The sequence below is a fragment of the Passer montanus genome, unplaced genomic scaffold (assembly GCF_014805655.1).
Source record: "Passer montanus isolate IOZ18808 unplaced genomic scaffold, ASM1480565v1 scaffold14, whole genome shotgun sequence".
Taxonomy (NCBI): Eukaryota; Metazoa; Chordata; class Aves; order Passeriformes; family Passeridae; genus Passer; species Passer montanus.
Genome location: NW_024360941.1, coordinates 3,084,517 through 3,098,472, shown reverse-complemented (window position 1 = coordinate 3,098,472; position 13,956 = coordinate 3,084,517). Strand labels below are relative to the sequence as shown.

At 38.5% G+C, this 13,956-nt stretch overlaps 1 protein-coding gene across 1 annotated transcript in view; it reads right to left on the bottom strand.

Moving 5' to 3' along the window:
• The window catches only part of GLRB (glycine receptor beta), a 48,028-nt gene that overhangs the window by 4,211 nt on the left and 29,861 nt on the right, over window positions 1–13,956 (bottom strand). Inside the window, exons 7-8 of the mRNA XM_039700253.1 lie at window positions 12,956–13,108; window positions 8,515–8,807 (exon numbers count right to left, since the gene is read on the bottom strand). Of these exons, the coding sequence (XP_039556187.1) occupies window positions 8,515–8,807; window positions 12,956–13,108 (446 nt within the window). The remainder of the gene's footprint in view (window positions 1–8,514; window positions 8,808–12,955; window positions 13,109–13,956) is intronic.

Here is a 13,956-nt window from a genome sequence, read left to right as displayed (position 1 = left end):
GCCAGGGAGAGAGTTAATTTTTGCAGTAGCCAGGAGGAAGCACAGCCAGGGCACAGAGGTTATTCTATATCACCTCATGTCATTGCCAGGGCTGGGGAAAGAGATTCTCTCCTGGCACAAAGACTTTTCTTCTGGTTGACAAAATGTGCAGAGGGAACCATCTGGTATTGCCTATTGCCAGAGAATTTTTCTGAGTGAATAATTTATTTTCTTACACCTTTTGTTGTTAATATTATTGCTGTTAACTGCCTGTTTTCTTATCTCATTGACATTTCCAGTAAATTTTTCTTATCTCAAATCACTATCTTTACCTTTTGTGCCTCCACTTGGAGCAAGGAGGCGGAGCACTGCATGGTTTTGGTGGGAGTACTAAATTGGAGAATACCATTTCTAAAACACCACAAAATCAAGAGTCCAGGTTATAAAAAAGAAAAACAAGATAGGTGTTCCTTGATGGCAGGACAAAACTATACATACAAATCTCTTGCAACTGTCTCCCAGTCCTCAAAGATCTGACAGCCTAAGACAGTGTTCATTACTGGAGTAGCAGGGGCAAACTGTCCAGTAAGGTGGTGACTAAGACACAGATAAACACAATTATATGACCCTGGGTGACAGGATGCTATTATTCACCAGTCTGAGACATTTCTTCCAATCAGATAATATCCAATGACATAGGTAATAAAGATAGAAAGCAGACCCTTGTGCAATGAAAAATGAGCTTGCAGGACTGGGGTGCATGTTAACTGAAGAGTCATAGTAATATTAGATTTTTTCCATGGTGAGACCTAGCAAGATTTAGTAAGGCCACTACAAGAAATAGAATCGTGTATGAAATTATAGGCCTCCTTTTGGATTTGAAAGCTTGTAGTCCATTCCTCATACTACCAGCAATATGTTGTAAAAATTCAGTGACACTAATTGTAGCCTAAATTCTCTCATTTAGAGCACAGAATATTCCTGTTCCAACTGCAGTATCTAGAGTGCTCCCCTAAAGGCTGTTACAAGTCGGTTCTCATTCCCATTCAGGACTGAGAGTGGATTCTAGGTCACCTCTGCCTTATAAGCAGAGAACTGTTCACAGCATGTTCACGCAGAGCTCTGCTTAGCTCAGTGTCAGCTGGAGTACTGATTTATCAGGGTGACACAATTTTCCTTGTATGAGCAACCTGGCCCAAATTTTTCTTTACTAAGTATATGTAACTTTTGAAAATAATTTCATCTATTTCCTTGGCTTTACAAATCTGACATTCTTCGATTTACTACACTCAGCTGCTGCATAAACATATTTTAAATTTTTTTCTCTTATGTCCCTTCAACTCTCCAATGTTTCTGTTGTTTTAATCTAAATTCACTCCAGTTGACCTACAGCATTCCCTAAATATAAAGTATATATGATTATCTGCTTTGTATTAATTTTGTCTTGATTTATGCTAGAAGCCTAACAATAATCCTAACAATGTCTCTGTTCCTCCTCACTTTCCACATTTACTGCACAAAAAACTTACCAAAGGCTATAGAAATGTTTTCTGTACAAAAAAATGTTGTAGGACTTGATTTTAGAGTACTACGCTGAAGATTTGTAAAGAAAAGTAAAATGTTAAATCCTGACACAGAAAATATTTTATGTCATTTGCCTTATCCTGCCCCAGCATCATGACCTGTGGGCCAGACCCAACCCACAGGATGCTTCCACCAGATTGATGGCTTTTCCCCAGCAGGGTACAAGGAGCAGCTATTTTGGGAAGGGAAGGATTCAGGGATAGTGTAGGGACACCCGGCATTCCCAGGGAGCTGGAAACATCCTTGTCCCTTTGGCATGGACTGGGGGAGGCCAAGGACACCACAGGAAGGTGATGGCTCTTGGGGCTTGGCCCGAAACACAGACCTAGTTCTCTGTTTTTTCCAGGACTGAACCACCTTGTCTAGGTTTAGTATGATGCCTTTTGATGAACAGCTCAGAAATGCCTAAAAATGCCTCCTAGAATCCATAAGGCCCCTTGTGATGATCCTTTCTCAACTTTTAAATAATTCAGGCTGACTGGTGCTCGCTGCCAAGATCAGCACCTGCTGCTGCTCCAGAGCTGCAACACGTGTGCCTCTGCAGAATGCCTTTGGTTGCAGAATTAGGGGAATAATGTAAGAAGAAAATGGGGAAGAGATGAAACAGTAAGTGCTGCCTATGCATGCAGACTGGCAGGGAGGAGCAACTAACTCCCCAGCTCTGCCTCTGCTGCTTCTGGTGCTCCTCCTCACTTTCCACATTTATTGCCCAAACTAGTTACACTAGATTTTCCTTTAAAAACATCCAGGATGGAGAATTTTTTCCATGACCTTGTTCCTCAGAAACATATGTACCTTATTTCTAATCTGAATTTATTTGGCTTCAATGTTCAGACACAAGGCATGACTACAGTTAGTCTGATTAACTGCTGGTACGCAGAGATGGTAACAAATCTAACCTTGATTTTGCATAATTCAGATGATGTAATCAGGCTGACATATGAAGCCAAGAAAAATGTTCTTAAAGAGTATCTTACCTTTGCATCATTACCTCTGTCAGCCTAATTGATAATACTTAAAAAAATATATTCAGTTTGCTTAAATCAATAAACACACAGAACAACTTTAATTTCACTGCCCCATTTACTAGTTAACATAGGGCTGAATTATGAGTAATATTAAAGATAATTAATACTTACAAACAATAATTATTAGTCAGAGCCTTGTAAGCTATGCAATATTCTCCACTGATTGATGTCAGGCTTATAATTATTCATGTTATGCCACTTAGCTTTTAAAAGTATTGGCACAAAGTTAGCTTCTTGCTGTATTTTGAAACCCTCCCAGATCTAAAGGATTTATTAAAAAATCAACATTAATGTTCCACAGCACTCAAAGACCAGCTCTATAAAAAAATTCTAGATGAAACTTAAGCTGAAATCTTGATTGTGAAATGTCTGACTTTAACAGTTACTGTTTAACATTCTTATCAGCTACTGTGAAGGAGAGCTATTTCATCCACACATTGAATATATCTGGCTTTTCCCTAGACATTGAGTAGAATATTTTTTCAATGCTTTTTTCTTTTAAGTTAATTCTTGATACTTATAGAACCTCTACCTCTACCCAGTATAGTACCATTACTCATCTTAGAAGATATTATATTCTTGCTCTGTACGCAAAGTAACTTCCTATTGGCCTCAGTTATGCTAAGCATATATCTATTTTCTTACTTACACAATTACTTTATTGAGTTCAGCTTGTATTAACTACTATCACCTCCCATTTGCCAGTGAGGAGAAAAGAGAAATGCTCAAAGCTGAATTAGTTTTAAATCTTTGAGGAATTTATTTTCAATTGTGCTGTTTGTTAGGTTTTGGGGTTTTTCTTAAATTAGTGTAGCTTTACTTCTGGTTTGAACATTATTAGCTCACCAGCCCCATTTACACTTTTTGTTTAAATTCTTCCATCCAGATTAGACAGTTGTCAAATTTGTGAAATCTGACCTTTCACAGCACCAAAAATATCAGGGACTTCATTCAATTTGTTTTGTGCAAATAGAATAAAGATCCTTTTCAACTGACTGTTCATCCTGTGATCAAGTCCTCTTTATCCATCAGGATGAAGTGTAATATAAAAGCCATAATTTTTGACAGCAGAAACGTATTGTCCATAACTCCTAGCAAGGCTTCAAACATGCTACAGCACTGGAAGCTTCTCAAGCCCAGCACGTGTCCCTCAGGCTGAAGAGCTTCCCTACTGGAATGCTGTGTTCCCTGTCCAACAGAGCACATCCTCTTGCCACAAAACCATCTCTGCTGCTGTGCTCCCAGCCTCCTGTTGGCATGCAGCTCTGTCTTCAGAGCTGCCAGCTCTGGAAGTGGCTTCCCTACAAGATGAAGGAGTTTTTTAGCAAGCTCTGTTATTAATCTCTCTTGCATTTGTTTTGTGCTCTTGCCTTGTTCTTGCCATAATGACAGATGTAGATCATCAATAAAGTAGTGATTGTTTAGCATTAGTCCGTTTTCACATTGGGTCTATTTTCTGGTTCAGCTCAGCAGGAATATGCTACCACATTCCAAATATTCTTTGCAAAGTACAGGACAAAAAATATTAATGCATAAAGTATGACAGTATTACGGCACAGCTGAGGTTGGCAGGGACCTCTGGAGATCATCTAGTCCAACCCTCTGCTCAAAGCAGACTGCTCGGGGCCTTTTTACAGTCATGTTTGAATTATCTCCAAGGATGAATATGGGAGTCACTGGAGCAGAAAGTACCTACTCTGTACCTGAAATGCTGTCAGGAACTATTAAAATAGGCTGCAGCCTCTGGTTTTCTGTACAAGGTAAAATGTAAGCTGGGTTTTTGGTGGTTCTACAATAAAAAAAAAAAAAGAGTCTGGAGTTCCATGTGAGGGGAAAAAACCTGGGAAGACTAAGTCACCACAGGTCACCACTGGTGTTCAAGTACATTATAACTCAGTAGAGATGAACATAACCCATCTCTGGTTTCAGAGCCTAGATGTGGCTCTGACAAGACAAAGCAAGCAATAGCACCACTTTTTAAAAATAACTGGCATTAGAGCTATTACCACCACTTGCATAGTGCTATTCATCATCTGCCAGAACCGTTCTTTTAGCAAATGTTCTCTCCAGTCATTAGCACATTATCTGTGGGGGACAGCTTCTAAAAATGGGCTTGATGAGAATGTGACTTTTCAAATTGAGGGGTGTTGTTATAGCTAACAGTACAAACTCTCACTGTAATCACGTCAGCAATGAACGCAAAAAAAAAAAAAAAGATTCATCTTCAAAACATTTCCCTTTTTGCTTGTTTTTCTCACTGTATGATGTTTCATTGCTAGGAAACACACACAAACTCCTGCTGAGGATTCCCAATAAAAAGCCAGTGCAAGCAGTTATCACCAGATTGCATAATTTTCTCCTCTGCTTAGAACAGCATCTACTTGCAGTCGCTGTGAGCTGAGGGAGCCAAGCTGTATTTTCTTATGGCTTTTTGCCTCTAAGTGCATAGCCACTGCTTCTCCTAGAAAAACACATCAGAAGTGCTTATTTTCTCTTTTCCCTACAGAATCAGGGTGATCTTGAGAGACAGACCACTTGACTTTAATCAGACAGTCATATTGATAAACCCCTGGGTTTAAAATGGCACTGACATTTCAAGGGTTTTTGTTGGAGGGAGCATGACTCATAAAGCTTGGACTTGAGGGGTTGTTGTATGCTAGCAACATGCAGCTTTTATATCAGACAGTTCCCAGGATCTAGTGAAGTAGCTGTATATCCATGGAAGCCTTTCTCCATCTTTGGGTGATTGGAAAATTGTGAGCATTCTTTTCACCCTGCCATATTCACTGTCACTGTTGGTGATTATTGATCATGACCATTGACTATTGATACAGTGACAAAAGTGCTTTCTGCTGAAAACTTTCAATGCACCCTTGCAGGTTCTGTTACAGGGGATCACTTCTCCTAGACTGCAATTACGAATTATATTAAGCTTTTAATATTCATGATCCACTGAAAACCTTATCCCTTTACTCCATAAAAATGGAACAATAGCTGCTTGTATTTTTAGGGATTATCATGAGGTTTTGTTACGGTTGTTTTTTACTAAAATAAAATATGCCAAGTCTCCAAACCAGATGCCATTTTAACTTTCACAAATGGAGCAAGCACATGAAAACAAGTTGTTCCATGAAGACTGGAACCAGGAATGTTTGATTGCCCCACTTGCTTCCCTCTGATCCTCCTAATAACCAAGAATCTTCTCAACCCAGCAAGTCCCCTGTACCTCACATGCAGGCCCTTTCCCCAGATCTCCTGCAGAGACATCACTGCTGCAACACTGCAAAAGCAGGAAGTGCACAACTTGCTGCTCAGGGAACACAAACTACCACAGCACAGGATCAGGGGCATTTTAAAGTGAAATAAAGTAACTTCTCTTTTTAAATTTGATTCCCCTCTGAACAACTTACAGATATGTATCAGCACCATTAAGTTAATGTTCCATAATATGTAAGAGCTTAGTTTGAACAGGAGAAACACTTATAAATTGAATTATTCATGCTCTCTGTTTCCCTACTTCGAGTTGTCTGCTTCCATGTCTTTTCTGTTGATTTTACTTCAAGTCCCATCTGGTCCCATCTGGTTTCAAGCCTAGCTATGCTGACATTTCCAGCTACACCCTCAGTCACTTTTGCCTGAATCTCACCTCCTATGTGGAAAAAGAACACACTTGAACATTTCTGTAGGACATATACTTATTACAGGGGTGCAGTTATAAGTCGTCCTTTTCTTCTAAAACTATACATTGGGTCACCTAAGTCTTTCCAGATATTTAGCAAAGTATTTGCTCTTGCCTCCCACACAATCCTACATGACCCTGATGAGAAACAGCTCCTGAAGTTCTGGGACAGCTCTCTGGCCTCTTTTTGTTTCGTATTCTTTATGCCTTTCAACATACAGTTTTTTTCCATTACCTGCTTCTTTAATGTTTTTCTCCCTTGCATATTTTCCATATGACAAATGCATTCTCTACTTGATCATTACGAGGTCTGTATGGGAGCAATCCAAATTTTATGAGGCAGGCCTAGTTTTGGATTAGAAGTCAGAGCTACCAAAAGATTTACACCTGTTCTGATTTAGGACTTTAGTACAGGCTTTTTCAGAGCCAAGAACTTTCAAAGTATTCCTACGCAGTAGCAAGTTCAGAGAGGGAGTTTTCAGCTAGGCAGATTTATAGCTTTAAAATATATAAAATCTAGCATCACTGTCCTACCACATCCTGATGTCAAATGATTCACTGGTCTGGGACCTTTGGTCATCTTCACAGAAATTACCAGCCCAGCATACGTTTCCTCTGGTAGGGTGTGTTTCAAAGCAGGTGGAGTAGTCCAAGTTGGATTATTAGACATGAGCCACTCAGCCACATGATCAGCTTTTACAGCAAGGAATACCTATTTCCACTGTGGCTTGTAAAATAATTTTTTTTTTGGTAAATCTCTGTATAAAGATCATCAGAAGCTTTAACATTTGAATGTTAAAGGTCTCTCATAACAAATTGGGAAGACTGGGAAGACACCGAAAAGTGCAGGTAAAACATGAGAAGCTGAGGCTGGCATCTCAAGATCGTGGAGGGGAGATGCTACAAGAGGAGGGCAGACTGAATTCTGAATTCTAAAAACCTTCCGCCTACTGCTAGACATTACTCATGAGGAACATTGCTGAACTTCTGTGGATAATGATTCCCTTTCTAAGTCCTAAAACACACTGTATACCAGTGCTAGAAATAGGAAAAATATATTAGATGCTGCTCTGCTGGGTTTTTGCAACTATTCTGTCAGAAGAAACAGCGACTTGCAGATTGCTGAACACAAAATTATCACATTCAGTTCAGGGAAAGCAAAACCACAGCAGAGTCAAAGCAGTCATGGGGTTACTCTAAGCCAAGACTGGTTGCCTACCAAAGCATTTCCCAAAGATTCTTCTACCAGATGAGAATCATGATAGTTAGGTGCACTGTTCTGCAATACCTGCAGCTCTTCTGGAGTGGGGACAATTAGTTATGGGGCAATCCCAGCTTGATACTAAGACAAGATTTCAGCCATTCTTGCATAAACTACTCCTTTCTTAAGGAAACATTGAAGTCACAGTGTACCAATATTACCACTTGGATCTAGCCTAATAGCTTTATTTTATACAACATAATTGCTGAGTCATTGAAAAGGACAAGCCAAATTCATATTAGACACGTTGTAGAATAACATGTTTTCTTCTGCAGAATAAATGTCAAGTAAATATCACTTAGGACTGAAGGCAGTTGGACTGGGATGTCTGATAATTCTTGGAGCACAAACAGGGACTTCTAAAATATCAGGAATTTAGCAACATGATGGAACACTTTGGCCTGAGTTAAGATGTACATGTCATTTTTAACCATATAGTGAAATCTGACTGCTTTACACATAAACTCCATCTGGCAACGAAAGAAATGCAGGAACTGTTTGACACAAATAGACTGGTCTTTTGTCTACAAATGCCTCGACTTCTGGATTCCTGGCTTCATAGCATGCAATGCAGTGCAGCTGTGGCCAGCCCAGGGAAAGCAATGAGCTGGGTGTTATTTGAGTATGCTCTCAGCAAATACTGCCTGAGAGTTCTGTCCTCTGAATAGTTACAGTTTGACAGCTGCTATTTATTATGAGAAAAACAGCAACTGTAAAGCTGCTTGCTACTTTATTTACCTGAATCTAACCAGCAACCACGCTGCTATAGTATGAAAAGACAAATTTTTCACTTAGAACTTCTGACCCCAAATCACTAGGGACCAATTGGTCAGATTGCTGGCCATTAGTCACCAGCACATTTTTACTGTCTTGACCCCTTCCAAGATTAAGCACCATTCAAAATTATTACAAACACTATATTCCTGAAATTGGGTTAACAGAGCAGAATGCTGATTTTGCATACAAAGCTTTGCAGCTCCTACCTGTAAAGTGCTGATGTGAACAGGAGTCCCTGTGCCATTCACAGTGTTCTTCTTGGCAGCATTTCCACCCTTCCCTTCCACTTGCTCTGCCTTGGCAATCTTTGCTTTTTCAGCTTCAATTCTCTTTGGATTGTTTAGCATTACCTGAACCACAGCATATTCCACCAGGGATGCAAACCCAAAGAGAAGGCAAACAATCAACCAGACATCTAAGGCCTTCACATAAGACACTTTGGGAAGTTCAGCAGCAAGAGTGGTACATTCAGATGCCAAGCTGAGCACTGAGAAAATACCTACAAAAAGAGAAAACAATATATTGAATAAGAAAACTTCCCTTTAATGACAGTGGCTTTGCTCTTTCTCTGAAAAAGACAATAGTGAATGATGTTTTGCAACAGTGAATGGGACTTCACAATGTGGTCAGTGCAGCAGGTGTACAAAGTGCACATGCCTTCAGCTAATGAACAAGTTAAACACTTAGGTAGGGTAGTGCAGTTAATGATGAATTACTAATAATGATTACCTTCATTTTATAAGCAGAGAAACAAATAAGTGAGGCTAAACTGGTTGTTATGGTTTCCCTGTCCCATCACACATCACACAGCTGGGAAATGGGCTTTCCAAAGAATTATCTTACAATGTGCATCTAATTCTGGAAATGTGGAAGAGAAATTTATGATGCTTAAATCAAAAGACTCTAAGTCCTTTAAATTAAAATAGTATTGTCCCAGAAATCTAAACTGTGCTATAGCAGGAACAATTCTCTGAATGAGCTGCTCACAAGTGTGATATTCAGACCTTAGGTAAAAGGGAAGTTTTTGCTGATGAGCAAAGCTGTACAAGCAAATCAAAAAGCCTTTGTTCCCAATTCACTGAGAAGATGAAAACGTGGAAGTGACTGAGGGTCACAGTCATTCTCTATTTGAGCTTCCAGGATCTACAGGAAGCTTTCTAGATAAAGGGCATTTCATGAAGCCCTTATCATGAAAAAAGCCCACATGTGCAAAGGCTGTTAAAGGTCGTACTCATCACGGATTTCACCAAGCATTTCCCCTAATAAGGCTTCCAAATGTCACCATCAACACAGGATTCATATCACAAGGGACAAATACAAGCTTGACACCACAGAAAGATTTCTCACAGGCTCCTGTGAAAATAGTAGCACAAACAGCTACATTTGGAAAAAGCTAACTTTAGAAATGGCTGTCATGTAGGGGAAAACTTAGTTCAATCTCCAAGTTCAGAATGTCCCATTTTGGTTTTGTGAATGCTATAATAAATGATTATTTATGAGTGGGAGGCTTAATAAAATAGAATTGATGTCTATAAAAAATGTTGGCCAAAAGGAGTCTCAACTATGTTTCTTATAATGCATGAAAAATTTTTCATTCACAGAGATATGATTTCCGTCAGATACATTTTAAGTAACTGAGGATGTGAAAATGTAAATTAAAATGAAACTATCTGTATTGGCCTATCAAAACATTAATTTCTACTTGATCACAAACAACAGATTCTTTAGCTACTGTTCCCATTTGGATTTCAATAAGATTGACATGATATTTTATTTAGCATTGATCTCAAATTGACAATTCAGTAGCTCTTAGAACACTGAAGCATAAAGAAATGTTAACAGTCATGCGATTTTAACCCAGAAAATTTTATGATGCTTTATTTAGAAATGTGTAGTATCAATGTATCACTGCAAAGCTGAACTTTTTTTTTTTTATCTATGGGGATAATAAAGAATGACCAGATGCATTATCTCAGAACAGAATGATACAGCAAATACTGAACTGAATCCTCAGTGTAATCCTCTGGCTTACTTTCCATCTACTGTATCTGAAGCATTCACATACAAACATTCCCATTAGGATAAAAAGTGAGCATAGGATGCTTTGCTTTAAAAAAAAAAAAAATCACTTACCAACACCTGCAGACTGGGGATGAACACTAATTATGGATCACAATGAATTGCATTAACAAGTAAAATAAAACAAACATACTGCCTCTTAATATACCTGGGACACATTTGCCTGTGTCCCAGGCATGCTGTTCATTCTCTAACAGTGTACTGTACCAAGCACCATGTTTGACTGCTGAAAGGCAGCCTCTATCCTTCTCCTGAATAACTAAATTAGTCAATAACACAGACTGGCTCAATGTCTTGGATATAGTATTTTCTTCCTACTGACTTTAAAGTTTTTACTATATTAATATGTGATAATTAATATCATGACTGGTGTCAAAAACACTTGTAAACCCACTTTTTAGACCTTAAAAAACTATATCTTACAATCTTGGATTGAACTCTACAGAACTAATTTACACATTCTAGCTGAAAAGATTTTTGTGGAGCTTTTATTAACATGTTCAGTAGAGCAACTGAGGCCACAGTGACCAGTAGCTAATTTTCTTTTGAGTGGATTCCTACAATGAAAGGTTCATTTTCAAAGTCTAAAAGACTTCTACTTTTCAAGGTAAGAATAAAGTGAGACAGGAGCACAGAAATATTCTATTCAGCAACCATTTGCTGCCTGATGAATGTTGGCATGGCCTCAGAGACCCTAGTACCAGAGTGTGAGTTGCACTTCTGGCAGCTGCACTAGGTGCCTACTTATCACAATCCAAAGCTTAAGGCTCAAATGTGAATGAGGAGCATGAGTAAATAAACGGAAAGATTTGAAGTAGCTTCTCATCTAATACAATCTAGCCACTGGTACACTTTCTTGAGGCTAGATATCATTTACTTGACACACAAATGTTGATCTTGTTATGTTTCAAGGTCAAGGATCTCAAGGATGTCACTAGAAGAAATAGCTTGTTGCTCTCCTGAAACTGGAGAAAGATAAATCTTACCCCAGTGACAGTGTTTGTAACTGTCATACTAAATACTGACTCAGCTAAGGGAGTGCCAGATTTACAGGTTTTTTTGCTTTTCTGGGGATTAAGAAAAAGTCACATAGCCAGAGCAATGGCTAATATCTTTGAAAATTCATTATCTCATAAATGCTAAAGCATGAAAGAAGCCAATAAACACTTACAATGAATGAAATAACTAAACAATAAATAAGCATGCATATTTAGTTACAAAGGCACCCACATTACTTAAATCTATGCTAAGACTCCTATAAATCTAATATATCTTTAATAAGCCCATCTGGTTCACTATTTGAAGCAAGGGATTATAAAATTGGCAGAACAGCTTGGTTTTGATTCTAGTTTTCCAGTTCCTCTTTCATTCTTTTTAATTTATGCATGTGACATTTTCCCCACCTTTTTTGTCTTCAAATGTTCTCCTAAAGTTTTCTTTATAATATAAGGCAACTTTGCAACTTTTCAAGGTAAAAGATTATATTTGTTACTTGCTATGAAGCTAATACATATTGGATACAGTATTTTACAGATACAGTTACTTAGGAAGCAGTCTCAATACAGATTGAGACTCCTTTCTAAGTAACTATTTTCAAAGGTTAAAAGGAAAAAAAAAAAAAAGAAAAGGAAAGGAAAAAACATAAAAAAGGCTGCACAGGAGTCATATCCTGTGGGGGTGTAGCAGTTCTAGTGTGGGTAAGAGGTCTGTGATCAAGGCAGGCAGCCAGAGGGATACTGCAACTGCACCACTGGGGTATTGGGAAGAGGTGCACTAAACCTCCTGGGATATGGCAAAGATTTGGAAAGTATGGACTTGGAGAGAAGGGAGTGCTAGGGAAAATGGGAGCTTTGGGAAGCCAAACATGGGAAATGGAATCCAAACAGGAGAAGTGTCAGGATGCAAGACCCTGGCTCTGCATGTCATTGCACTATTGGGGTCAGCAGGTTTGGCCATGCCAGAGCTGTAATCCAGCGTACAACGCAATTAGTCAAGATAATATTGTTACTATTAAGTCAGTGTCCTGCTATTTTATAATAAATGAAGGACCTGCCTACTGTGTTGAGCTGAGCAGCATGACTGCATGAGCTTGAAGTACTCTCATGAAGTGAGTCTCTAATGAAATAAAGCCAGTCAGGTAACAGGAATGCTAGCTCTTTTCCAAATATAGTTTCTGTTAATTTTCAGAAAGACTTCTCCAACAGGTAGCTATTAAGAGCCTTACTTATCATCCTGCTTTCTTACTCATTTTTCAAATGTTGAAATCCCTGTAAAATGCATATTGCCTGTGTTTGCAGCATCACCCATGCATAGACTGATCAGATTTGTCCAGGCTGAGAGGAGTGTAGACAGGGTGCTTGTCACCCAAATGCTGGAACTACAATCAAGTGAACTGCTAATGCCAAGATGGAGTTTACAGGACTTGGAATGAGCAGATTTCAGTGAAAATGATGAGTGGATAATGGAAGTGAAGTTGCTTTCAGGGTCCAGTGTCATGTAGCCAAAGCAACTGAGAATGGCTCAATGGTGTTACAGTGGATCACAACAGTACGTGAAAACGCAGGTTACCCAGCGGGACTCTTGCAGCACTTGCATCAGGATTGATCCAAAATGACAGCCAGGATAGAACAACAATTAGCAGTGTAGGAGCATAAACACCCATCATGTAAAATCCAACTTGTCTTCTTAAAGTGAAGATTACTTCTACACAAGTGTAATAACCTTTAAAGAAATAAATGCATTAATGTTTAATGGGCTTTGCAGGTCAACCTTTGATCCATATTTCCATGTCTTTTTCTGCTTAAGGGCAAAAGTTCAATGCTTTGATTTTCTTTATAAAGAGTTTAATTAAAAAAAAATTCAAACCACAGATTTATTAAGCACCAAGTGTGGTGAGGCTGCGGTACTCTGTGCACTGTAAGGAACCCTTCAAATTTCAAAGCAGCAGGAGGCTGAAGTGACTCCCAGCTTGATGCTGGCTTCAAGATGCAGTTCAGATAAAACCAATGGAGTCTGACAGTCCTACTAGCTTAAGCTCATCTGAAGATACTACTTAGCATTAATTTGTGCAAAAGATGAATTAAGAAATATTAGTCTAGCAGGTTTAGAATTGAATGAGGTGTTCTGAATGTGACTCTAACATGAGGTTTCCCTAGTACCAAAAGTTGGCAAAAATTTCTTCTTAAATCGGTACAAACATTTTAAAAGAGACTCAAGAAAAGCTGCAAATATTGTAAACAATGAACAATGTACCAAATCTTTTAAAATGAACATCTAAAACATATAAACTTCAGAAGATGTTTAAGATGAATTCAACACAAAACAAAGTTGCAGTTACTAGATGTTTTGCTGGAGATAACAAATGCATCAAGAAGTCTGATGACCAGAAAATAATTTCTGTCCCTATTTTCACTCAATTAGAAGAACTGGAATTTCTATGTTAATAATAACAAAACAGTGTTGGAAAAAACCTGAAAACTTCAAGAACAATTTTATCATAAGTAAAAGGCATTCCTATGTTATATTACTACAACTTCAAAATTCAAATCAGACTGTATATATCAATCCAG